Genomic DNA, 27,180 nt, shown 5'->3' with positions numbered 1-27,180 from the left:
ACCCTTCACGTCAAATGCAAGGACAAGGTGAGACACTGCATCCCAGAGCCTCCCGGGGCAGGGATGTCTGTGTAGACTTCTAGGGGGGCCTTGGAGGAAGGAAATGCCATGAGAATTCCTTTCGCTTCCCTGACAGCTGCATTCTTGTGTTGGGAGGGTCCATGTAGGAGGAAGTGGTCTCAAAGCTTTCCCAGCAGTGGCTCTGGACGGCCCTTTGGTTAGGATCTCACACCTACTGGACTCTCCATTCACAGAAGCTCAGCTGAGTGTGGGCCAGGGCCTCTTGCAGGACTGTCTTTGTGGGATTGTTTCTGTGTGTTTTGGTTTATGGGGGGTGGGTACCAGGGATTGAACTCAGGGGCCACATCTCCAGTCTTATTTTGTATTTTATGTAGAGACAGAGTCTCACTGAGTTGCTTAGTGCATCACTTTTGCTGAGGCTGGCTTTGAACTTGCAATCCTCCTGCCTTAGCCTCCAGAGCCTCTTGGCTTACATGCATGTACCAATGCGCCCGGCTGTGGGTTGTTTTTGTTTGTTTTGTTTTTGTGGTGCTAGGGATAGCATGCAGGGCTCTATAACTGAGCTGGAACCCCAGCCCCAGGGCACAATCTTCAAAACCAGGAGGGCTGTGCAGGGACAGGGAAGTGGCCCAGGGAGGAGCTGAGGTGGGTTTCTCTGAGGTGTTAGTGACAGGGAATGAAGGCATCCATCATTCACAGAAGAACCTATCCATCAGACTTTACCCTTCAGATTTTCTATTAGCACATACTATTTCTATTATGGTTTAAAAACAAAATCAGTACAACCTTAATACAAGGAATTGAAGTACAAAATGGGTGAAAGTGATTCAGAACTTCAGGGCCAACCCCATCCCTGAATTGTTCTACCAGTTCTGTGGGTCTCTAGTAACCGGGCATATCTTGTGGTGATCTAGGTGATCTGGTGTATTCAGGAAGCTCATGGGCCTGGTTATTCTGTTATGAGTTTGATATATCCCTGCATCCATGTGCTTCTGATTGATTTGATAAGTCACAGTGGTCATTCTTAAAAAGCACACTTAATTTATTTATCAGTTTGTTTTATGGTGGTTATTTACTTGAACAAACAAGGTATAGACTCATCCATCCTTAGCTATTAAACTGAAAATGGATCAAATTATGCAAACTACTGCTTTGCAAAATGGAGTGACTCAGGGCAGGCACAGCCTGAGGACTGCTGTCCTACACACCATGGAGTCACTAGGGCAGCCACAGCCTGAGGACTGCTGTTCTGCACACCATGGAGTCTCTAGGGCAGGTACAGCCTGAGGACTGCTGTTCTGCACACCACGGAGTCACCAGGGCAGGTGCAGCCTGAGGACTGCTGTCCTACACACCATGGGGTCACTAGGGCAGCCACAGCCTGAGGACTGCTGTTCTGCACACCATGGAGTCTCTAGGGCAGGTACAGCCTGAGGACTGCTGTTCTGCACACCACGGAGTCACCAGGGCAGGTGCAGCCTGAGGACTGCTGTCCTACACACCATGGGGTCACTAGGGCAGGCGCAGCCTGAGGACTGCTGTCCCACACACCATGGAGTCACTAGGGCAGGCGCAGCCTGAGGACTGCTGTCCCACACACCATGGAGTCACTAGGGCAGGCGCAGCCTGAGGACTGCTGTCCCACACACCATGGGGTCACTAGGGCAGGCGCAGCCTGAGGACTGCTCTTCTACACAACATGGAGTCACCAGGGCAGGTGCAGCCTGAGGACTGCTGTTCTGCACACCATGGAGTCACTAGGGCAGGCACAGCCTGAGGACTACTGTTCTACACACCATGGAGTCATTAGTGCAGGCACAGCCTGAGGACTGCTATTCTACACACCATGGAGTCACCAGGGCAGGCACAGCCTGAGGACTGCTCTTCTACACAACATGGAGTCACCAGGGCAGGTGCAGCCTGAGGACTGCTGTTCTGCACACCATGGAGTCACTAGGGCAGGCACAGCCTGAGGACTACTGTTCTACACACCATGGAGTCATTAGTGCAGGCACAGCCTGAGGACTGCTATTCTACACACCATGGAGTCACTCAGGGCAGGCACAGCCTGAGGACTGCTGTCCTACACACCATGGAGTCACTAGGGCAGGCACAGCCTGAGGACTGCTGTTCTATACACCATGGAGTCACCAGGGCAGGCACAGCCTGAGGACTGCTGTTCTATACACCATGGAGTCACCAGGGCAGGCACAGCCTGAGGACTGCTCTTCTACACAACATGGAGTCACTAGGGCAGGTGCAGCCTGAGGACTGCTGTTCTGCACACCATGGAGTCACTCAGGGCAGGCACAGCCTGAGGACTTCTGTTCTACACACCATGGAGTCACCAGGGCAGGTACAGCCTGAGGACTGCTGTTCTGCACACCATGGAGTCACTAGGGCAGGCAAAGCCTAAGGACTACTGTTCTACACACCATGGAGTCACTAGGGCAGGCACAGCCTGAGGACTGCTGTTCTGCACACCATGGAGACACTAGGGCAGGCACAGCCTGAGGACTGCTGTTCTACACACCATGGAGTCACTAGGGCAGGCAAAGCCTAAGGACTGCTATTCTACACACCATGGAGTCACTCAGGGCAGGCACAGCCTGAGGACTGCTATTCTACACACCATGGAGTCACTCAGGGCAGGCACAGCCTGAGGATTGCTGTTCTACACAACATGGAGTCACTCAGGGCAGGCACAGCCTGAGGACTGCTGTTCTGCACACCATGGAGTCACTAGGGCAGGCACAGCCTGAGGACTGCTGTTCTACACACCATGGAGTCACTAGGGCAGGCACAGCCTGAGGATTGCTGTTCTACACACCATGGAGTCACTAGGGCAGGCACAGCCTGAGGACTGCTGTTCTACACACCATGGAGTCACTAGGGCAGGCACAGCCTGAGGACTGCTGTTCTGCACACCATGGAGTCACCAGGGCAGGCACAGCCTGAGGACTGCTGTTCTGCACACCATGGAGTCACCAGGGCAGGTGCAGCCTGAGGACTGCTGTTCTACACACCATGGAGTCACCAGGGCACGCACAGCCTGAGGACTGCTGTCCTACACCATGGAGTCACTAGGGCAGGTGCAGCCTGAGGATTCTCATCCCTCCTGTTTGTGTTTCCACTAACACATTGGAAACACAATTTGGCTTCTTGGCCTCAGTGTCCCCATACAGATGACAAGGTTAGGAACCTTCGTCACTTCTTATTTCCCTTCCAGCCCCATCACTCGCCTTCTCTTGGCAAATCTTCTGTGGACACTGGAGGAAGGAGCAGTCTCCTGAGGAGGCAGAGCTTCAGGGAGCAGGGAGTTTAGGAGGCCAAGTAGGACGGAGCAGGACACCCCAGTGTTGTGCAGAGAGAAACCCCACATGAGGGATTTTTTTTTTTTTTTGGAAACAGGTAATTCTTAAGGCCCTTTTGAACAACAAGGTCAGACTTTCCTGTCTGCGTGTCTCATCCCATTTCCCTGTCTCCCCGCTGCCTGGGTAAATGAAGCTCTGTCTGTCCCATGGATTCTGATCAGATAAGATCTGGTGACAGGACAGCAAGACAGGGGAGCCTGGTAAAAATAGCAGGCTGCCCACTTTACATACCTTTGGCTTCTCACAGTTCATAAAATCAACGCCCACAGTGGTTCCTCTGCAGGGAGCGTCTTGCGTCCCCCAGTTGGGCTTTGCATGCTCCAGGGAGCATGAAAACCATCCTGCATGAGTGTCTGGCTCATTATAAATCTCTCCCGAGTCTCACAAGGCAAAGTAAGTGCTTTGACTTTCTGAGGCTGAAGAAAAAAGCAGATCTCTCAAGCCGCGAGTCCTGCCGTGCCCTGAAGGCCTGGTTTCTGGGCCCCGTTCCCTGGCAACCATGGCCACTAGTGGGCTTTCTGTTCTGATGGGAAGAGCAGGCTGGACCCGCATTCGCTGTGAGAAGAACCATCCAGGAGACACAGTTGGAAGGTCCTGGCCAGTCCAGGCCCGGCTCATCTGCGCCAGCCGACTGAGTGAGGAGGGACTCACTCACCACCTGGCCTCATTCCTGTGGCCCTTACTCTCTGCGTTAGAAGGATTGGAGGACTCTGAGTCGCCTAGACATCAGCACACACAAGCCCAGCTCAGTCCAGCGACTGGATGCTCATGCCTCTGACGTGTACCCTCGCCTACCAAGACCATGGGCTCTTTCAGAGCTGGACTTCTACCTGAGCTTGCTCGGAGTGTACCTGGCACCACGTGGTTCTGACAAAATGCCCTAAGACCTTGACAACAATAAACCCAAGTCAGGGAGGAGGGAGAGGTGACCTGCAGGGCCACCTGCCAGCTGGAAAGCCCGCTCCTCTCCTCCTGTCCCCCAAGGCTGCGACCTTGGGCGGCACCACCAGCTTGCAGCTTGCCAGAAGGCTTTAAATTAACTTGTTAAGTATTTTTTTTCCTAAGGAAAGGCAGATTTTTCAAAGCAACATATGTTTATTTTTGAGTGGGGATTGTTATGTTTAAAACATTTCATTTAGAACAGTGGTAGATCTCCAATCACTTACACATGTGAAAACGCTGTCATTGCTCAGAGGAGGACGGGGTCCTTGTGTCCTCACGGCCCAGCTAATGCCTGTCCCATCCGGCCACACCACGGCTGCCTCGGCCTCCTGCTGCTGGGGCTGTCTGTGCACGTGTCCGCGTGTAGAACCCATCGGAGCTCATGTCAGGAAGTCGGGGGGTGACTTACTCCGTGAAGAACAGCCCACCTGAAGTGGCAGGGGTGCCAACGTGGGAAAGCCACCTGCGCCCTGGTCTGGCTGGGACGCTGAAGAAGCACGCAGCAGTAAGTGCTAAGGCTACACCTCCACATCGTCCTCTGCACCCTGCTGCGAGTACCTGAAGCGCAAGGTGGCTTCTCACGGTGTGTGACAGCTTCTGCGCTCTCACTGTGCCCCAGTGTTTACCGAGCAGCCAGAGTTGTGCACGGAGCCAAGAGTTAGTACTGAAAACGCAGCAGAGTGCTTCACCTAAAACCCCAACAAAAGCCAGAGAGAAAGGACCTGGGGCCAAGTTCTGGAGGAAGGTGGCGTCCCCTTGGCCTCCGGAAACCAGGCTGCCAAGCCCAGAGCAGCCGAGCCTGGCTCTGGGGCTCAGCCGTGGGCAGCAGAGGTCAGGGCGGGGCTCTGGGTCTGGACTGTTGTCCCGGCACCCCGAGCGCTCCCGTGGTGCTCCCTGACCAGGGCTTTCCTCAGCCCCTGTCGGAACCTGCAGTGTCGAGGACACAGTCCATGACCAAAGCCCAAGGGTTGCTTTGATTCTGAAAGACGGGGGTGTCGTCATTTTGTTGAGAAACGTCTAGTGACCGTTGTACGAGTCAGCTTTACTTCGCTAAAGCAAATACTTGAAATAAATCAACTTAGGGTGGAAGTTCATTAGCTGATTTTGGCTCACAGCTTTGGAAGTGGCAGCCCAAGACCCAGCAGCTCTCTTGCTCTGGGCCTGTGGGGAGGCAGGCACCCTGGCAGGCGCGTGGGGGGCAGGAAGCCCCTTTTCCTCTGGGAAACAGGTGTGAAGGAGGCCTGGGTCCCATGACCCCCTTTGAGGGCACACCCTTGTCACCTGAGACTTCCCAGGAGGCTCCCTACTTAAGGGCTGTCGCCGGGGAACCAGGATTTTGACACGTGGGCCTTTGGTGGACATCCCCGTCCCCAGTGCTAGCAGCGACCTGGAGCACGTGGTTCTGGGAATCCCACCTGAGCTGAGCAGTGATGGCAGCCACTCCTGCCTCTTGTCCTGGAGCACCGAGAGTCACCCGGTGCCCTGCCAGTGGACCCCTCAGTAGTGGCAGGCTCCCATGGTGGGCCGGTGACCAAGTCCTCCCGTGTCCGTCTAGTACTCTCAGCTGGTTTGAGGAATCCCAGCCTCTGACTTCCTTCCAGTTGGTGGATTTAGGAAAACTGAAATAAAGCAGCTGTGGCCACTGGTGAGCTACGAATGTCCACCCAGCTGTGAGACCCTCGGGCGCCAGCACAGAAGCTGGTGGGGATCCCGACCTTTTCATGAGCCCCACAAAGACATTTCCGCAGAGTCCTGTGTGTGAAGCAGAGCAGACCTGGGCCCTTCAGACGCAGTCTGAACCATCTCTGTTCGGGAGGATTCTTATGACCTAGGAGAGAAGGGCAAGGCTGGATGAACCCAGGGAGAACGTCTTCAGACGAGGGGACAGCAGACGGTGGGGTGGGTGGAAAGTCCAGGAGCAGCCAGGACGTCCTTCACAGCCCAGGGTGGACACCAAGTATGATTTATAAGGCTGCAGAACTGAGAGCAAATGTGAGGAGGAACAAGAAAGCACACAGACGTGGCGGAGGGGCCACCAAGAGGTTCCGAGGGCAGAGTCAGCACCTCCTGGCGGCCTAGAGCAGCCTTCCGCACAGGAGGATGTGACGTTGCGCTGGCTTCACAGGTAACAAAACTCCCATCCTGTGGACACTGAAGACGCGGAGCGCTCCCTTTCTTGGTGTGGGAGGGGTCCTGTTTTCTTTTTATGTGCACAAAATTTGGGACTACAGTCTTTTGACCATTCTCTTAAAACCATAATGGAATCTTCTCAGGAAAAATACCCAGCCTGGATCAGTTCAGGTTTCTCCAAATGAAAGCAATAAAATTACCAAGGCCTGCTGGGTCCACGTGGAGCCTCGTGAGGGGGCCACCAAGGGCTCTGGGGGGGATGGCTCCCGCTTCTCACCCAGGAAGTGCATCCCTCCCCTCTCCTTAGAGGTTCCACCCCACCAAGCCACTCTCAGGACTTTCAGAAGAACCCAGATCTTGGCTTTAACAGCACCTGAGTAACGGCCTCCCTGTGAACTTGAGGAAAGGCCCTGGCCAGTTTGCTCAGAAGTCCTGGCCATCTCAGGCAGTCTGTGGCTCTGCTGAAGCTCGAGAGCGGTCCTTTGCCGTTAGGTCCTCGTGTCCTTGGGTTTGTGCTTGGTCCATGTTTTGAAGTATCAGAGACACGGGAGATATATTTACAAAGGCTTTGCTGTGTGGGAAAGTGGTTGATTTAAATATTGAAGTTTTAAAATGCTGAATAAAAAGTTGCATATACAATCTGCCTCAGCCACGTTGAGTGTGGGGACAGCGGCAGTCTGCCAGGAGGTGTGAGGGCAGGCTCAGCTTCTCCCTCCTCACTCTCTGAATCACGCAGTTTCCAGGCTCCAGCCGCTGACGCATCTCCCCTGGTTGCTGCAGGTGTGTCTGGTGCCTGAGAGCTCCTCACCAGGCTCACTGGTGCTGCTTTGGCTCCTCATCCCAGTGGCCATGTTTGACCTTCATTCAGGCCATGTTTGACCTCCTGATCTCCCCTTCTCTGCATGGCCCACTCCCATGTGCACACGAAGCCTTGCTGCAGGTGGGCTTGTGCAAAGCCAGCAAGGTCTGTGTGGACCTGCTCAGACTGACCGAGACCCAATGTGGGCACCACTGGTCTGACACACACCCACCTCCGTCCCGGCTCCATCACCTGTCTACACAGCTGTCTGTAAGGGATACTTTTATAACCAGAGAAGAAAAATAATATTGTGACTTTGAAGGGAAAAACACATTATATAGCATCAACATTAAAAGAAAATGATCAGACATTCTGAACCTGCTGTTGGAAAAGTACATTAGCCCTTGTGAAACAGTCATGTGAAATCAAGTTGGACCTGAATTAAGCAAAGCCTCTAGATCCAACCATGCACAGGAAGGGTAGAGGACTGGGGAACACAGAGACGTAACTATCAATATCCCTCATCAGCAGAACAGCAGAGGGAGAATCAGTAAGGCAGGCAACCCAGCTCTGCCACAGATAAATCAAAGATAAAAGTAAACAGGATTAAGGAAGAACCTAGAGACACAAGACAAGAAAGACACACAAATCAATTGCAAAGTTCAGGCTTTATTTGGATTTTGCTTTAATAAGCAGAATGTTTATAACACTATTAGGAATTCAGATGCTGAATATTTAGTGATATTAAAAAAAGTATACTTGATGTTTTAGGAGTCATCGTGATATTGTGATTATGTTAAACAACAAAGAACTTTTATCTTTTAGAGACACTGAAATATTTCCATCTGTAATTTGCTTTAAGTTGCCTCATGCCTAAGGACATACACTGACACTTGTTGGAGTTGAGAGGAGGGAATGTGAAGGTCCTGTATTTTGAATATGTTTGGAGCTTTCTGTTTAATAAAAGAGAACGGACACACTACTCTGAGCTGGGTTATTTCCAAGTCCAGGAAGCCCAAAAGCCAGGGAAGGGGAGAGAATGGCAGATCCCTCAGTAAGATGGGAGGAGCAAGTGGGATCAGGACAGATTTGGGGGCAGAAATGGTTCCTCTGTGGAAATTGTAGTTGAAAAGCATACGCAGGTGCAGACCGCAGCTCTGAAGCCGTGCCAGCCACACACTGAGCCATTAGAGACCCGACCTCCACTCCTGGGGCCAGGACACATCTGTGCCCTCACTGTGGTTCTCTCTGCCAACCCCCCAGCTGGTCCGTGGGGAACTGGAGCACCTGCAGCCGGACGTGTGGTGGGGGCACTCAGAGCCGGCCTGTGCGGTGCACACAGCGGGCGAACTACAAGACGGAGACTGTCCTGGCCAGCCTGTGTCCACAGCCTGTGCCCTCCAGCCGGCAGGCCTGCAACTCTCAGAGCTGCCCACCCGCATGGAGCGCCGGGCCCTGGGCAGAGGTAACTGGGAGGGGTGGCCAGGAGGCAGTGGATGGCCCTCCCCTTGGAACGCAGGGCCTGCAGCGGGGGCCCCAGCACTGTCTGTTTCCTTTGCCTCCTTTGCCGGGGGCTGACCGTCGGCTCTTGTGCACAGTGCTCCCAAACCTGCGGAAAGGGGTGGAGGAAGAGGGCCGTGGCCTGCAAGAGCACCAACCCCTCAGCCAGAGCACAGCTGCTGCCCGATGCCACCTGCACCGCGGAGCCCAAGCCCAGGACTCACGAGCCCTGCCTGCTGAGGCGCTGCCACAAGCACAAGAAGCTGCAGTGGCTGGTGTCCGCCTGGTCCAAGGTAGGCCTCCCAGTCCTCAGGAACAGCCCCACCTGTCACCTCCTGGGCCGCCCTCCTCTCCTGCTTCCCTGCTTCCTGCTCCCCTTCCTTCACCTGGCTTCTTGCACTGCCCAAGTCCTGAATCTCCTAGCCCCTCTCCAAGGCCCTCCCTGGGCTCAGGTCTACTCCTTAAGTCATGTCCCTGAGCATCACCTCCAGGGACATCCATGCCGCCCCACTCGGTCAGCATCCAGCACAGGAGTGTGAGAACAGGGCACGAGCGTGAGTACAGGGGACCCTCCTCGTGGTGAAAGGGGGTCCCAGAACCTCCCCTAACTCCAGAACAGTTGCAACCATTTCTAGGAGATGCTCCCCCAGGGCAGAGCAGGAAGAAGCTGGGTCACTTAGGATAAAGAAGTCTCATTTCCCGAGATGTAGGCAGCCTGTATATTCCCAGGGGACGTCTCTGTGTTGAGCGCCCTGGAATTCCCATCCTGTGCTGCCCCCTTCAGGGGCCACCCTAGAGACCATCACAATGGGACCACAGCGAAAGCATGGCTTTGGAGTGTGGAAGCCTTCTTGACCTGCTTTGGCCAAGTGAGCCTAAAGGACCTCAAATACCTTACAACCCACAGAATGGCAGCAGCAGCCCACCAAATGAGCACCCATCCGCATGAGTGTCAAAGGGTCTCCACCTCCCGGGCTGCAGCTCTGCACGTCCATACAGGCAGGCAACAAGCTCCCAGCCGTCCCTGTCTCACACTCCTCGGGGTCGGACACGGGTCCCTCTAGGTGTCTCATTTCCCCATGCTCCTTCAGAAATGCCTTGTTCAGAATGGAAAGCGCCAAGCAGGGTCTTTAATCCTGCTGTTTGCCACTAGAAACTAGAAAGGTCATGCTTGCTCACCGGAGCAAGCTGGTCATTGCTAATGAGGAGCGCTAGGCTCTCTTTCACCCAGGCACAGGATTGATCGAGTGTCTCCGGACAGAATCCTACGTAATGAGAAAAAATATGTTGGCTGTGCATGCTCTTGGAGCCTAATGGTGGAGCGAGCAGCTTGGGTTGTGCAGGTTGTGGGCTGGGTCCAGACAGAAAACCCTTGGCCAGAAACGGAATATGCACCGGCGAGCGTACACACACACACACACACACACACTCACATACACACCCCAGAGCTTCTCTCTGAGGCATGGTCCACTAAACAACCTAGATGATTATTTCAGTGCAATCTCTGTTGTGACATCAGGACACACAGAAGACACACCTGCGAGGTGATAGTTGGGGGTGTGAGGTCAGAACTGGGCAGGTGTTGCCACCTGGTCCCCTCTGCTTAGGCCACCAGCTAGCAGTTCAGCCCTGCGGTCCTTGGGCTTCTCAGGTTCACCCACTGTCCCCCAGCCCAAGTCACCAACACTGGGGACCAGGCTTCCTCTCAGAGCCCCTGGCCTGGCTGGGGGAAAGCAGCATGTCTTGTTCTTGCCTGACAGGTGGCTGCAGACTTCTGCCCAATGTGCTGTTTGCCCAGGGTCTCTCTGCGCCTTCAGGCTGCTGGTGGCAGGCACAGCCCAGGCTTAGTGCATACCTTGGAGGGAGCAAAGAGATGTGCTTGCTCTCTCCATTCATGCTGCTGTCTTCACGGGCAGCACCCCGTTTTCTGGGGAAGATCTGTGAGCCCTTGGCTGCTTCTACCTGTCTCTGCTTCAGGGACCCCCAGCATGCCTGAAGTTGGGTGGCTGAATCAATCCGTGGGTCTGTGTCGTTGATCTCATGTCCTTTGTGTATAAAATTTCTCTACGTCTTAATCAGTGAGAGCCCAATGTTCTAACCTTTCAGAGAAACAGTAGCTTCAGAATCATTCCTACAGTGGTTCCTGACTGCCCTGCCCCTGCTTATGATCAGGTACCACGGTGACCTCAAGATCCTCCTTGTGAAAGTGATGGATCCATCATGCCTTTCAGAATGCCAAGGCCCAATAACTGCCACCAAATGTCTATATTCACATAAATTTTCAAGCTAATATCGTGAGAAGACATGACAACCGCTGATTTTGAAAAAAGGAAAAAAAAAAAGCTGTCTTTTGCTTCCTCTTTCAGTGCTCTGCGACATGTGAGAGGGGGACCCAGAAGCGATTCCTAAAATGTGCTGAGAAGTACGTCTCGGGGAAGTACCGGGAGCTGGCCTCCAGGAAGTGCTTGCACGTGCCAAAGCCCGACCTGGAGCTGGCGCGCCCCTGTGCGCTGTTCCCGTGCCCAGCGTACCCCCTACAGGCTGCCGCAGGGCCCCCACGGGGCAGCTGGGTTGCCTCGCCCTGGTCCCAGGTAAGAGGCTCTGAGCATCCAGGTGGGGGAGCAGCACAGCTCCCGGCCCCAGGATCTGGTGGCCTGTGGGAGGTGTCGGGGGCTCTCTGCAGAGGTGTGCTGCCCGAGCCCACCTGGCCACCCCATGACCTTCTCTCCAGCATGTGCAGGTGGCCCCTTTCCTGGGCGTTTCGTTCTGAGGAGGGACTCCGAATGTCACTCAGCCCTACAGGCCCCGCGGGTATTGTTCTGAATTTCTGTCCCATTAAGTGTAAAGAAATGTGATGGTTTTGGTCACAGCTGGGCAGGATTTCTCAGAGAGGGGTGTGGATGGGAAGAAATGTGTCACCAGCTGTCAGCTGTAGAGAGGCCATTGACACTCTGGGAACACAGTGGCCTGCCTGGGCCCGGGGAGCTGGCTGGCCTCCGCTGAGTGCCCACCGTTTTCCCTCGGGGTTTCTCTCATGCCGTCCTCCTCCTCTTCCCACACGTCCTCCACTCTAAGGAAGAACTCGGCCGAGACTGTCCTACCCCCATCCCTCATCCTGTTTCCTGCTTGGGTTCCCAGCAGCCTCAGCTCTCAGGGTCTGTGGTCCTGCTTCCCAGGCCCTTGGTTTCTGGATCCCCTCTTGTCTGGAACCACGCTTAGCTCCTCTCCCGCCTGCTGGGATTCCTGCCACAGGCCAGGAGGACGCAGCCCATGGATGCCGGGGCCCTGCATGCAACCCCTGCTCCACTGGCCAGCAGTCTAGCCTCGCCTCTGTCCAGCTCAGGGCCATTTTCCTTTTGTGACTGTCTGGTTGGCTGGCAGCAGAGTGAGCCGTGGGCTCTTACAGAAACACCTCCGTCCCTGGCCAGTGTCCCAAAGCTTGTCAGTTACATTGCTCCAACATACCCGAGGTAAAGTCCCAAGTTTATCAGATGCACAGGGGCATCAGGCCGCCCCACCCAGGGCTTTCCTGCAGCCCCAGCTGGTGCCCTTGTGGATTCCAGCACCCTACCCCAGGGAACACGGGCTGGGATCTGTGCCACGTCACTTCCAGAAGGACCTTCCAGGGTTCAGGTCTCTCTCCAAGATGTTTCTCAAATGGTCTTTCCAGTGCCTGGTGCCAGAGAATGGTCTTCCCCTGGTCCAACTCCTGCCACTGCCCACAAAGGGGACCTGCTGGGACAGTAACCAAGCACCCCTCTCCCACTTTGTCCTCTCACTGTCCTTGTGCCAGCCTGTCCCAGGAGCCTGCATCACAGCGAGTGTTACTCTGGGCTCCCAGCGTCAGTAAGGGAGGGTGCCCAGGGAGGGTGCGGCCCCCTTGAGGAAGTGTGCACCCCCCCCCCAGCTCCCCAGGCCTGATAAATGAAGTGTGGACACAGCACAGCTGCCGTCTGGAACCTCCCAGGTGCCCGCCCCTCCCACCTGGAGCCTCATGCAGCTGCTACAGGCCCAGGCAGGGGAGATCCCTGCAGATCACCATGGGGACGATGTTTAGCCACAGGTCACAGGTGGAAGCATCTGCTAGGTGTTTTACACATATGTTCTATGTACTGCTCCTGCACTCGTATGAACACCACATGCACACATATCCACGTATGTACATGCTGTGCACGTGCTGTACTGTGCTTAGCACTGCACCCAGCCCACGCTCAGGGAATGCTTGATGAGTGGGTGGATTTGCAGGGAAACGAGTCCAATGAGTGCACTGGGGCAGCTGCTTCAGGTCTTGCTGGAGAGCCCACTCCTCATAGGGGAGGGGTGCCCTTGTCTTGAGGTTCATTTTCATTGTCTGCCAGCGTGGCAGGCTCTGCCAAGGGACCCACTCGTAGCTCCTCATCCCTGATAGCCAAAGACAATGCCAGCTTGCCTGCCGGTGTGTCCCCCCAGATTCCCAGGATTGAGCTGGAGAGCAGGCTGGTGGGGTCCGGAGGTCCAGGCTGACCCCGTGCATGTGCATGTCAGGTGCATGAGGAGAACTCCTGGAGAAAGCAAACCAAGGCAGCCACTGACTCATCAAAAGTCACCCACAGTTCACATCCCGCCAGGCACCATGTCCCCAGGCCTGTAGACTCCAGTAACCAAGTTGATCTGAGTATGTTTGAAGGATTGAAGAATTGTGATTGGACCCACTGGGCAAGGCCACAGAGCCCACTCCACAGGCCAGGTGGTACTTGCCTACACAACCCGTCCTGAGAAGGAAATCCGTTTCCATGGGGTCAGGGGCTCACTGAGCAGGTGGCCAGGGGTGAGGTCCAAGAATGGACAGAGCCTTGAGCTGAGCAGCCCACTGTGTCTCACATGCTTAGCCAGCCTGGGGTCTGGTTCCCTGACAGTGACCGGCTCTCCCCAACCTGGTTCTCTCCTTAGGCTGACTTTATCCTCCCCATGGTGGGGGGCACACAGGCTGCACTGCCCACCGTGAGTCCCTTTCCTGTCAGCCTGCCACTGGGCATGACCTTCTCAAGGGGAAGTGCCCTGTGCCCCAAGAGCAGTGTCCTGCTTTAAATCATGTTCCCAAAACTCATGTTCACCCAGAAATTCAGGAGGTGATCTCATTTGGAAATAGATGCAGGTGACATTAGTTAGGGTGAGGACACCTGGAATTAGGTTGGGAACTGCTACTATGAGATGGTCCCATGAGCACAGAGACTCATGGGGGAGGGGACATGAGATGAGGGAGAGGCAGAGACAAGGTGACAGGTGGCCAGCACCACCAGACTCCAGGAAAGGGGTGAGAGGATCCCCTCTGAACCCCAGAAGAACCACCTCTGTGCCGACACCTCGACTCTGGACCTGTGGCCCCCAGAACATGTGAAATGAGGATAAGTTTCTGCAGGTCCAGCACACAGGCAGAGGTCTAGCACAGCAGCCCCAGGGAGCTAAGACATGTAGGGCATTCCTTGCCCCACGGGGTCTCCTCCTGGCCCCCAGAGGGTGAGCTGCCATGGGCTATGGCTGTCTTCCTCAGCTCCATGTCCTTCCTGGCCCCAGCCGGGCATTGGGCCCATGGGCGTGTGAAGAGGATGCCTCTGTTCTGGACGCCGCAGCTCCTCCTTCACCTGCTTCTCCAGAAGGTCAGGTGCAGTCAAGGCCTCCAGGTGCCCTGCTGTGCAGTCCAGCTGCCAGGACAGCTGAGGTGATGGCCCACTGGTGCCTTCTCTCTAGGTTCTCCTGATCCCCCCAAACCAGGGCAACGGCCTGCACCCACCCACCCACTGCTGCCTTCTGTTGGCAGCTGGTGCGTAGCATCCTCTCTCTTAAACCCAGCCCTGCACGGGAAACCGAGATGAACCAAGGAATTTGACAGAAATGAAAACACACTTTGGCCAGGCACCGTGGCGCATGCCTGTAATCCCAGGGGCTCAGGAGACTCAGGCAGGAGGATCAAGAGTTCAAGGCCAACCTCAGCAATTTAGTGAGGCCCTAAGCAACTTAGTGAGACCTTGTCTCTAAATAAAATATAAAAAGGGCTGGGGTGTGACTGTAGTTAAATGCCCTTGACTTCAATCCCCAGTACCAAAAACAAAAACCACACACACACACACACACACACACACACACACACCTTTGTTTGTATTTTACTGAAGCCCAAAGAAAACAGACATCTTCACAGAACCAACTAAGTCCATCATGGAATGCTTTTCAGAATTAGATAAAAGCTCATTAGAATAATAACAGTTTAAAATCCCCCACACGATGCCATACTTCACCCCACTGATGCTCTGGGTATGCAGGTATGACGAGCCCAGGTCTGGTCCTCACCAGGGAAGGACACTGAGGCTCCTAAGGTGAGTCCCGCCCCCAACTCCAGCTGTTAACCCCGACTGCTCAGCACGGAGCCGGCCAGCACATTTAGAAAGAGTAAAACAAGGTTTACTAATAGTTAACTCAAACCCAAACCTAAAACCAAAAGGACATCTTCCATCGTTTTTGCAAGTCTGAAGAATCCCGTCTGGTTGTCTGATATATGATTTTTACCACCAGCTGACTAAAGTCTCCATCCACTGTGCCTCATCCACTGTTAGGAGACTGCAGCTGTTTTTGGAAAGGTGATAAGGAGCTAGGTTTGCCGTGAGCCCTTGTACCCATGGCTGTGCCCTCAAACTGGGACGTTGCCAGTGAGGTGAATGGCCCGTGACCACTGAGCTCTGCCTCCAGACAGGCTTATTCCTTTAGAAATTGAAGGTCCTTGTTCCTGGTCTGCTCTGTGGGGCTTCTGCAGATCTAATGGTTTTGCTTATCCCCACATTTTACGGTAGGCGTGGTGAAGCACTGGCCCAGATCATTTGAGTCATGTGGGCTTAATCAGGTGGTTCCCACACTGTTTGGACTGGGAACAGCTTAAGCGGGATCACCTGTTGGACTGTGTTGCTCCACATGACAGAGATGAATGTGGCCCTGCTGAGTGGGCGGGGGCCCCAGCTGTCTCTCTGGGAGCCCCTTACCAGGACTGTGCACAGATTGACGGAGGAGCACGCTGCACTGTGAGGAGTGAGCAGCCATGTCACAGACGGAGTGCTGGGTTTTTCACCCTGGTAACTGTGGCTCTGATGCCGTTCCAAATGCCAGCCTCTAACAAGGGCACCCGCACCCTCGTCCTCACAGCTGCCAGTGTGGCCAGGACCGGGCGAGAACAGCTCACCACCACTGACGGGCCGTGGTACACTTCCTGAGTTCAAGGAGTTGGGCTTGTGACGGACTGAATTGGCACAACAGCTACAGCCCAAAGCTCCTCAACTCAGGTTTGCAGCATAAGCCACCAGAAGCTGCCCTGGGTCAGGCCACTGAGACCTGCCTGGTTCCATTCTCAGTCGAGTTGGCATTTTGTCTCTGGAACAGAGGGACAAGTTACAGTGCAAAGAAGCTCTAGAGTTGAAGGCGGAGAATGCATGGAGGCCCAGCAGAAAACGGCCCATCAAAGGAGAAATGGAGTGGGACCTCTCAGTGGAGACACGACAGGCGGGCGATGAAAGCCAGAAACCTGTGGCCTTGGAAGTGGGCAAGTACTCAGGTATTCACTGTCCCCTGTGCTTGGGGGACAATATGTCCCATGCGAGAAGCCCCATGATCTCAATGTGTCCTCTGAGTGACAAGGCAGGGCAGTCAGAACACCAGGCGCCATTGGAGACGGGCAGTCACCATGTCCCATGGCATTTTCCCACAAAGCCCAATGGCCTAGAAAAGAAGTATTTCTCTCATTTAAAAACAAAAAAGCGCTAGAAGCAAACATTATTATTTGCTTTTCTTTGGTTTATCTTACTAATGACTGAGAGTAACCATCTTTCCCACTCACCTCATTGTGTTGCCTCCCAAAGTGAGCCGCTGGTCTCTCTAAAATCAGACATCAGATCACTAGTGACACGGGAGACTCTGGTGTCTTAGACTCTCAGAAGGGAGAGAATCGGGCTCTTCACCAATTTGAATAATGTGTTCTCAGGACATGTCTTATGTCGGACCCACTGGAGGGTGCGGACATGAGATCCAACCTGGATCTGCAGCATTTTTCTGATAACAGCAAGGTGGTCTTTCTGATAACCAGCAAGGTGGTCTCCCAGCCAAGGAATGAATGTCATCCCAAGGCAGCTGACTCCATACTGGAAATGCCAGAAGACGCTCACTGCTGGTGCCTGAGAAGGACTGTCCCCCTGATACTGCAGTGACTCTTCCACATCTCTGTCCATCTTCCCAGCTGGACAGAGTCTTGGCAATTGGGAGTCTTGGGCTCACTGCAATGGCTTCAGGCTGGGCAGGGTGGAGGTCAACAGGAAAGGAGGCAAGGAGAGGCTCTCTGGGTGCAGGAAGGTGCCAGCTCTGTGAGATGCTGCCCATCCCTGGCAGAGCCCACTGGAGTGCAGGGTGGTCCTGCTCTGTATCCTCACCCCACCACCACATCTCACAACCAGGCCAGGGTGCGCTCACCCGTCAACAGCCCAGTCCTGTTGGGGAGCCTCCATACCAGTAGGAGAAGTGGACCTTAAAGAATGTCCACACTGATCCTGCAGAGCTGCTGGGACTTGGGGCTGTACTGTGTTGCGGGGGGGGGGAGTTTTGTGCACAGAAGGATTCATTTAAATAAGGGGCCACAGGGTCTTCTCCAAGGCTACAACTGGCCGGAGTGAGAAGCAGCCCATTGAGACTGAGAGATGATGGCGTTTGCAAAGGCCACACTTTGGAAAAAGCCTCCATCTATTTATTTTTTTTTTCTGTCTTCTACTATTTTTTTTTATTAGTTGCTCAAAACAATACAGTGATCTTGAGCCTCCATCTTTTTAAAGGGTGATCTGGTTCAGCATTCACAGTCAGAACACTTTGACTCTGTGGACCCTTTCTGTTAGAGGTCGAGGTAGCTGAGGTCACTTCTGAAAACTATAAAAGGGAACAGCACAGCCAGTGGAACTGAAAACCTGGGGCAGCAGCTCCCCCAGCGTGTCCCCACTTGTAGCCACAGTGACATTGTTAGAATACAGGTTTCCAGATGCCTCCCACACCAGCCCAAGTTCAGGTTTTTGTTGGGGACCCAGCAGTCTATTTAACAGGTCCTCCAGGTGATTCCATGCACATTCAAAAGTGAGAACTGTGGTCTGGGGAAGGAGCCAACAATTGGCCCTGGGTGGGGGTTGGATGAGCAGGTCACTGTGACTGAGCAGCATGGAGGCCTATCTGGGCCATCGGCAGGAGGCTCAGGTGAGTCTCATGAAGCTGGGGGAGGAAGCCGAAGCTTTAGCCTCCAGGTCCAGGGTCCAGACTGTCTTCTCACTGAGACTTATTTTCCCCGTGGTGCTGTTTCAGTGACTTGCCCGCCCGTCTTGTCCAACCGTGGCCTCCTGGTCTCTTCCTGTCCCTGCCTGGCCCACAGGTCTCCACCCCTGGAGTTCACTTGGTGGTCAAGGGGTCCAGGTGCTTCTTAGCTGAGTTTGCCTGGGAACCAGAGGCTGCCCGACTCAGCGGACAGTCTGGAATGGGAGTTCTAAACACCCTGCCGAGTTCTGAGCCACCGTGTCAGTGCTGTGGACAAACAACTTGCATTTTTTTCCTTCCTGGAGAGAAATGAACACACATCTTCAAGTCTCTTATTTCCCTTCCATCTCCTTGTATAATAATGTCTTTATTGATTCAAAGCATTCTTTTCAAAATATTTTCAGAGTTTGGAGCTTTGCATCTTAGTTCCTCCAGTTTACATGAAGAGATGCAAATTTTGAGGAATTTAGAGGCTGTTTATCCCACAAGTATGTTTTCCCTGGGGAACTTTAAACCTTTCTAGACCAAGGCTTCTCATGCTTACTGTGTGTCTGAATCATCAGAGCCCGGTGCAGATTCCCATCTAGCTAGTGGGGAAGCAAGGATGCCAAGAGTCAGCACCACCTCAAGGTCCCGGCTGTTCACCGCTGCACCAAAGACGTGTCAAGAATTGGGTTTTAAAGCACCCTGAGGCCAGGGCCAGTCGCTGTGCTCATCACTGAGTATCTGCCGCCTAGAATAATACCTGGTACAGAAGAGATGAGTGATCAATATTTGTTGAGTAAGAGAATCAATGACAAAAATGAATCAAACCAGATATTAATTATTTTATGACTGATGAAAGTCTCTGGAGAGCTCTCTTGATCACTAAGGTGGGCATAATACCCTTAGCAAGAGTAGAATTCTTCCCCAGCTGCTGATTAGGAAAGAAATTCAGCCTGAAGGATGGAATATGTTGTGGACCCCAACAGATGTGGATATGCCCAATGAGACCCTGGGAATGGCCATCTCAGCACAGCACATCCGTGCCCCAAAGCCCTGGGTGCACCCCCGACATGCAGAACACAGAACAGAGGCAGAGCTGTGCTTCCACAGAATGCTCAGAAAGATGTCGTAAGCAACAGGAAACATCTGGCTCTATCGTGGGTGACCCTGATAATTCAGAAACCAGACATGAATCTGCCCGTACCATAATTTGTTCATTTGCCATGGACATATATTGAAACTGAATTATTGGTGACTTTTGCTGAAACTGGGGTTGAAGTGAGGGCTAAGCCTCCGAGAAATGCTCCAGACAGAGGCCCAGGGCCTGCTCTGCCTTATCCAGAGAGCAGACAGCGAATGACCCCTTCACCTTAGAGTCACAGTGTTCCCTCTTCTCCCTTCCCGAGGGTATAGGAAGAGGTTTTACTTGCTCCATCACCTGGTTGCTCTTCCAGGGGACTTAAGGTCACTTTGAAAGTGCTGATTGCAGCAGATCCTAGAGAGAGGCAAAGAAAGCTGGGCCTCAGGTTGGCTGCTCCTGTGGGCTGGTGCCAGCCATGGAGAGCCCCCACAGCCTCTCCCGTGACTGGCTGCAGCGGGACTCCAGGACGTGGTCTTCAAGGTTTGGGCGAGCAGTGTTGGTCATGAATGTCCCCAGGTTTGCACAGCGTGATCCTTCAAGCTAAGCACCCACTTAGTTTGGCACCACACACCCGGGGTTTTGACCCCTGATCCTGGCCATCTTCTGCAGGTACTTCTTTCATGGCTTAACCATTGACACTGTTGAGCTGGTAGCCTCGTTGGAGCGGCTCGTACGTGATTTAGTCTAGACTTGTGTAGTGGCCTTTTGAGGTGGATTAATCACAATGGTCCAGGTTCCGCTGCCTCTCTAGTCACTTACCCCCTGATTTCTTTGCCCCAGTGGATCTTGGATGGGTCCAGTTCACAGTTTGTGGTGTGTGCACCCATCCAGCTGATGAAGGATCATCTACTGGGCACACCCCTTCCTTCTCTGCTTCTGCCCAGAGCCCTGGGATGTGAAGGGCCAGGCACAATGAGCAGTGATCCCTGCAGCTGGCAGAACCACCCAGGCACTGCAGCCGGTGAACCTGGGGTGGAGCAGTGACCAGGAGCTGGCTCATGAAGCCTTTCCCAGTGAGGACCACCTGAAGGGTGGCTGAGTGAGGACATTCCCTGAAGGACTGGTTCTTTTACATCAGACACAGAGAGCAACCTGACATCACCAGAAATGCACCCATTTCCTGCGTTCATCAGACCATCAATGGCTCCCCAAGAACACTCCAGGTTTATGATAACCTTTCCCCTCTGTGATACCTGAAGTTAATCGAGGACCTGGGCAGCAACCACAGTCATAGAGGGAGACCACCTGGGCAAGGGGGATGCTTGGGAGGGGAAGGAAGAGGAACCCTGCATTCCCCAGTGGCCAGGGCTGGTGTAGGCCCTAAGAGTCAGGGGAGAACCAACAGGTAAGAAAGTACCTTTGCCCTGCTTCTGGGTCTGACATCAGCAATTTTCTCTCAAATGCTCAAATAGAAACCAAAGAGGGGAGCCTCTTGTTCTGTAATCAAAGAATAACTCATGGGTAACCTTCTTGGAGGTTGGAACCTAAGTGTATTTTTTTTCTCACTACTGCCTGTTTGAGGAGATAACATGCCAATCCATGAATATCCATTATTATTTGGTATAATTATTTTTACCAAGTGTACTCTGCCCCAGAGTGCCTGATCTCAGGAGTTCCCTCAGGCTGTAGCTGTTGAAACCCCAGCCTGAGTGACCCCAGTCACACCAGGGCTACCTCCCACCTGAGCACCTGGAAGGGTCACCAGCTGGCTCAGAATGCTCCTGCAGGGGCCCAACCCAGTGCCCAGCATGAAGCACTCTTGGAGAGGGGGTGAGCAGGGGCAGTTTGACTGTATTGGGGCTGAGCATCACTTCAGATGCCTTTTATTGACCCTCATCCTCACTAAAGATGTGCTGGCATGCAACAACTGCCTTCTTTGGTGGGTGGGTGCAGTGATGCCAGCCCTGTGCTGGGACCTGGCAGCCTGGTGACCATTCTGTGTTGTTCTCGCAGTGCTCAGCCAGCTGTGGGGGAGGTGTGCAGAGGCGTTCTGTGCAGTGCATGGCAGGGGGCCGGCCAGCCTCCGACTGCTCACCACACCAGAAGCCTGAGTCCTCCCTGGCCTGCAACACTCACTTCTGCACCATCCCAGAGAAGAAAGGTGAGCCTGGATCCCCTCATGTGGGATGGGGGTGTCAGGTCAGGAGTAGTTCCTTGGAAGGCCTGTGGAAGTGGGGGTGTCCACGGCTAGAGAGATCCAGAGTTGGGCCTTCTGTCCATTTTGCCTTTTCTTTTTTGTCACTCCATCCTCCAGTTTTATAATAAAATACTTACAAAGCAGGCCTCTGCCATCCTCATGCCTCCTTAGGAAGACAGGAGCTGTTTGTGATGTAAGTCTGACCTTAAAAGGCATATAATTCCTGACTCTGGCAAGGCTATTTACAATACTTGAAGAAGAAAATTTTAACTAACAGAGCTTTTCACCCTGCATTACACAAAGGTCTCACTTTCTTCTAATGGTCTCAAAACACCACCCCATGCCTGAGGCAGCTGCAGAGCTGGCAATCTGCCAGGGTTCCTCTGACAGCAAATGGAACAGGGGATAAGGAATGGGCTCACCCAGAGAAGAAGGCAGTTGGTATTCAGTCCTAGAGAACCCATCATCTTGGGGGATGGGTGATTGGGTGGGTGCATGTAACACAAAAAGAAGAGCAGAATTGTTCCAGAAACTCCCACAGGTCTTGGGAAAAGTAGAAGTTCTACAGGTCTCTGTTAGACCTGAAGAGCTGCCCTCCAATGATAAGTTGCCGTTATTAGCAAGCAGAGGTCTGCCGATGCTGTGCTCAGTGCACTTGGCTAACGTAGAGTGTGCTTGTTTCCAGACACCTTCTGCAAAGACTACTTTCACTGGTGCCACCTGGTGCCTCAGCATGGGATGTGCAGCCACAAATTCTACGGCAAGCAGTGCTGCAAGACTTGCTCCAAGTCCAACCTGTGAGTCGGACCGGCCCACCGCGCAGAGAAGACACTGAGCAGTAGAGGAGTTTCAGCACAGAGTCGCTGTGCCATCCACAGTGGGATGCCTCCAAGGAAGCTTTGGCTGGAACAGGGAACACAGTGCTAGGCCCTTTGACCCAGAGTGCGTGCACAAGTGTTTCGGGGTGAGGCACATGCATACCCGTGCCCATGCAGTGCACAGTCTCCTGTTGGGGTGACCTGTGGGGCCCTGTGGGCTAACCTCTGGCATATCAGGCAGGAGGGCCCACCCTGTGAAGCAGGAGAAGCTCAACCTCATTTACATTCCAGCTAAATCAGTCCAGAGTCAGGCAGAGCTGAGCATGCTGAACACGAAATGATCGGTGCTTTGTGAAATGAAGGAGAGGCTGTGAAATAAGAAAAGTGCACCAATACCTGTCACTGACATTCCAGCCTCCCGCCCCACCTCAGAGGCCCCTCTGCACTCAGGGTTGGAGGGGCAGGTGCTGTGCAGCTCCCTGGCTCTGCCCAGGTTCCCCCTCCTACCCCAGTGGCCACGGGAGTTTAGGTCATCCCTCAGGAGCTCCCAGGCCCCTGATCTGGACATTGCTTATGAACTCAAAGAGGGAAATTCCTGCTCAAGGGCCTCTTCCCCTTCAGACGCAGGCGCTGGAGGAGAGACCTTCATGCTTACTGTTTTATCTTTCTCAGTTACTTACCAGCGAGGTTTCCTATTCGAACCTGTTTCTTAGTGCGTTTCTGTTTTAAATGATGGATTGGATGTACAGGTTACAGCAAGATCTGACCCTCCCGGAAACAGGGGTTCCTGCCATGAGAGGTGTCGGCGGAGCAGCCTGTGTGATCATAACCGGAAGCCTTGCGGTCCGATTTTGTGTGTCGTGGGGTTTTCACATTCATTCTGTGAGTTTGGTTGTTTCTGTGGAACAGGTTGAGGAGGAAGGCCAGCTGCACCGTGGGCCTCCACCCTCTCCCTGTCCTCATTGGTGCTTAATTCTGGCTCCCCTCCTAGGGTGTGGCTCCATTCTGAATGGGCATCTGGATATTTATATTTGCCGAAGTTTTATAATAAATTTTATATAGTACGGAAAGCCCCTGAGTGGCATTGTGACTCTCCGTGAGCTTTGCTTCCCAGATGGAGGGCTGGCAGGAGACCCTGGCAAATGAGCCTCACGAGGGAGGAGCAGGGCTGGAGAGTGTTAGAAAGGGCTGGACTAGACCAGGAGAGATGCTTCCGCGAGGCAGAGGCTGCAGGGGTGATGGTGGCCTCCAGCAATGGAGGTTTGGTGCCAGGTCCAGTGGGAAAGCTGTCCTGACCCTGCAACCCCTGCTTGTCAATCAGCGTTCTCCAAAGAAGCAGAACCAATAGGACATACAGAGAAAAGTGGGGTGATAGGTTAAGGAACTGGCTTGCCTAATTGTGGAGCCTGGATACCCTGAAACCATACAGAGGACTGCAATGCTGGACATTGAAGGCTGAGTGGAGTGGCCTTCCTAGGTCTGCCTCCATGAGACAGCGGGCTGCAGACTTGGGCAGGGTCCCCATGGTGCCAGCTTGGGACAGAATTCCTTCTTAGTGAGACCTCAGTGCTGGTGTCCAAGGGCTCATCAGATGAGACGGAGGCCCACCCATGGAATGCAGGGTGATGTGCTTTCCTTAAAGTCTACTGATTTAGCCTTAATCGCATCTACAAAATACCCTGACACAGCGTCCAGTCTGGTGTCGGACTGTCACGGAGTCTGTCCAAGCTGACACATGAACTCATCCTTTGTAGTCCCCATGATTGGATGTAACCAGCCCATGGGAAGCCACTGCTGCCCTGTCGTTGAGGCGACCCTGGCCCCTCAGAATGTCAACTACTGACCAGCAGCTCCACAGGGTCGGCCCCATGCCCCTGGAGGGCCTGCCTGGTTCACAGAAAACCTGCATTCGCTCAGCCCACACCACCTGCAGCTGGGCCTGACCGCGGGAGGAGATAGCCCTCATCCCGTTTCACAGAGAGGAAATCAGGACAGGAAACAAATGTGGCTCTTCCTAGAATCACACACCAGGAAAAACGTCTCTGAGGGATGCTAGGAGAAAAGGGGCCACCTATTTCACCACCCAAACACCAGCACCAGGGACCTGTCGATTCTCCAAGGCACTCAGCGGGTCTCTAGGCCTCTGCACAGAGAGAGGACTTCCAGTGTCCATGCTTACTGTTCTCAGTAGCTCCTCATCAGACGCCTGCTGGGTGGAGCTGAGAGGGGGCAAGAGTGGCCCAGGTGTGGAGAGAAAATGCACAGCCACATATTGACGCAGTTCAAGGCTGATCAGGCCCCAGAGGACAGGGTCAGGGATAGGCAAAGGAAGAGATTTGCTTCTGTTCAGAAGGGAAATGGTGGGTCAGAGAGGGGAAGCTTTGATCAGGTGCTTAAAATGGAAGAAATCACACACAGTCGGAGGAAGGCATAGTGGGCATCTGTACCCGTCCAGGAAAGGTGCTGGGCAGTCGAGGGAGGGCCAAGGGCTGCCCAGGACCAAGGCTTGAGGGGACTGTGGGACTGACCATTCAGCACCTGGTGAATCCCCCTCATCTGGGCGTGGCCCCTCCAGCTCACATCCTGACAAGGAGGAAGAGGGGCTCTGGTTCAGACCTGCCAGGCCCACCCAGAACCTGCCCCTGCTGCAGCCGACAGCACCACGTGCTCAGCCACAGGAGCAGCCGACAGCACCGCGTGCCACATCACTCACCCGCTGCCAGTCAGCCGGGGCACAGCTGGGTTGGACCAAGGAGCAAGTACCCTCACCTCCACATGGACCCTCCTGATGGACAGGCCTGAGCCCCCCCATGGCAGCCTCTCTGCTGGCTGCCCTCCCTCAGCGGTAGCCAGTGCAGCCCCTCCCACCCCAGCCAGAGTGAGGTGGACCCACCAGCTCTCCCACTGGTGTCCAGACACCTGGGGAGCTCCTGAAAACCACATGCTGGGCCCTGCTCTGCCCCCGCCATCTGCCCTCAGAGAGCCTCTGGACATGCAGAGTGACCGGGCTTGAGGATTTTCTGTTTTCCTCTCCTTGTTTGTTTCTAATGTAGTCTCAGCAATTTGGGCTGGAAAAGTTCTAGGTACAAAACTTATGGACGCCCCGGGGATGAGTGGAGAGCAGGATGATCCACCACCACCCCCGTGTGAAATGCCCTGAGCTCCCAGCACAGGTGGGTCCATGGTCACTGTTCTTCACCCTGTTGCTTTCTCGCTGCACTCAGCCCCAGCCTCAGCCCCAGCCTCAGCCCCAGCCTCAGTCTCAGCCTCAGCCACACACTCGCAGAAACTGCAGCTACCAGGAAGTGGCTCTGTGGTTCTGGTGATTCGATCCTGATGAATCCTGGTGTGCTGTGCACTGCCCCGATCCCCAAGTGTCAGGGGCCAGGCTGGTGGAGAGCTGAGAGGCATCTTCATGACCGGCACAGGGCCCAGGCACCTGCAGGGGCTGACACTGCACTCTGGCGTGGATTTCCTCTGCTTGTTTCTCAGTTGCTTTCAGAGGCCACAGGGAATCACAGACAGTCTTTGCCCTTCTCGGCCTGGGCCCCCAGGAACCTTGCCAGGTGCTGCTCCCTGGAGCCCAAGGGCAGGGTGGGGGCATCCCAGAGCTCCAGGAACCAGCCCCCAGGAATTCCCTGCTGAGCTAGGCGTGGGCAGAGCAAAGCCGTGGGAGGAGGAGGAAGCAGCTTAGACAGACACCCCAGAGCTGGCGGTGGCAGCCTTGCCTCCCAGTCTGCCGTCTGCCCATCCGTCTCCCTGCAACTCTGCAAAATCTCCCTGCCTAAACTCTTGGCTCCCAGCAACCCTGACCAGGAAGGTCTACGGGAGACTTCAGAGAGGGAAGCGCCCCCAGCACAGCCCAGCACTCCCTCTGGGCCTCCCTGAGTCAGAGCTCACCCTAGCCCACCCCAAACCTGCTGTGCTGCTGGGCTTTGTCATTCTGAGCAGCAGCTTCTGGAAAACCAAACCACCACCTCAGCCTGGAGCCTCATTAAGTGCTGGGTGCTCACGCCTCTGCCTCGGGCATGCAGGGACCTCCTGGGACTGCTGAGTCTCCCCTGGCAGGGAGGCCAGATTCCCAGGCTCAGCTCTCAGGTCACCTTCTCAGCCTGGTCCTTTGCACTCTGACTCTGGTACTAGGCACCTCTCCGCAGCTTCTTGTTCCTGTCCCTCAGGGGCAAGGAGTGTGTCATGGCCCCATATCTGCTTTTCACTTCCTTCAGGAGGATGGAGTCCTGTGGTCTCTTGGAGCTGGAGAAAATCTCAAGGACGCTGTAGTCAGACCTTCTACCAGTCAGCGTGGTCACTGTAATGACAACCTCCAGATCCCATGGCATGCAGCCATGAAGGCTATCTCTTTCCTGTCTCATGTTGACTCACATGACTTTGGTTCTCTTCTCTGCCTTTTCTTCAGCCCTGAATCCAAGTAAAAGGATGGCTCCTATCCAGGATTTCCTGTTCCACTGACCCAGGAAAAACAGGAAGAAATTCCTAGAAATGCAGGCTGCCTCTCAATGCCTCTGCCTAGTGTGGGCACACTGTGGCTTGCACCCACACCCCACTGGCTGAACACAGGACATGGTCAAGTCCTGTGTGGTCGGTGGCATGGTGGGATGTATAATGCACTGTGCCAAGAAGGAATGAAAACTGCAGAAGAGTGATACCATCAATCACATGTGCAGGGTGGTCAGTTCCAAGGCAGGGTCCCTTCCCTTGGGGTGTACAGTGAACAGGTATGTTATACACTTTCTCTGTGTGACCTTATGTAAGTCAATTCACCTCCCTGGCTGTTGGATTTGTTATTTATAAAAAGCACTTCACTCTTCCAGGCTCCTCCAAGAGTATACCATGCTAGGATGCTAGTGCTTCCCTCTCACTTACTATTGTGCAGTCAATTCTTCACTTAAAGTCACACCCCAGCCTTGAGAACAGGACTGAGGCTCACGTGGTGTTGACGAAGAGGAAGTTCTGCTCTCAGAAGCCAGACGCAGAGAGTTCTGGAGAATTTTTAAGGATGATTTTGGTGATGC

The 27,180-nt window shown here is 54.1% G+C and overlaps 1 protein-coding gene across 2 annotated transcripts in view; it reads left to right on the top strand.

The window, feature by feature from the left end:
* The window catches only part of Adamts16 (ADAM metallopeptidase with thrombospondin type 1 motif 16), a 124,967-nt gene extending 101,750 nt beyond the window's left edge, over positions 1-23,217 (top strand). For both annotated transcript variants that reach the window (XM_078018537.1, XM_078018534.1), the window contains exons 19-23: positions 8,530-8,731; positions 8,865-9,059; positions 11,133-11,357; positions 21,146-21,293; positions 22,015-23,217. In XM_078018537.1, the coding sequence (XP_077874663.1) occupies positions 8,530-8,731; positions 8,865-9,059; positions 11,133-11,357; positions 21,146-21,293; positions 22,015-22,130 (886 nt within the window). In that variant the 3' untranslated portion in view covers positions 22,131-23,217. The remainder of the gene's footprint in view (positions 1-8,529; positions 8,732-8,864; positions 9,060-11,132; positions 11,358-21,145; positions 21,294-22,014) is intronic.
* The last annotated feature ends 3,963 nt before the right edge of the window (positions 23,218-27,180 follow it).

This window comes from Ictidomys tridecemlineatus, chromosome 1 (assembly GCF_052094955.1).
Source record: "Ictidomys tridecemlineatus isolate mIctTri1 chromosome 1, mIctTri1.hap1, whole genome shotgun sequence".
NCBI classification, from domain to species: Eukaryota; Metazoa; Chordata; class Mammalia; order Rodentia; family Sciuridae; genus Ictidomys; species Ictidomys tridecemlineatus.
Note: the sequence above shows the minus strand (reverse complement) of the source record. Positions and strands in the feature narration are given on the sequence as shown.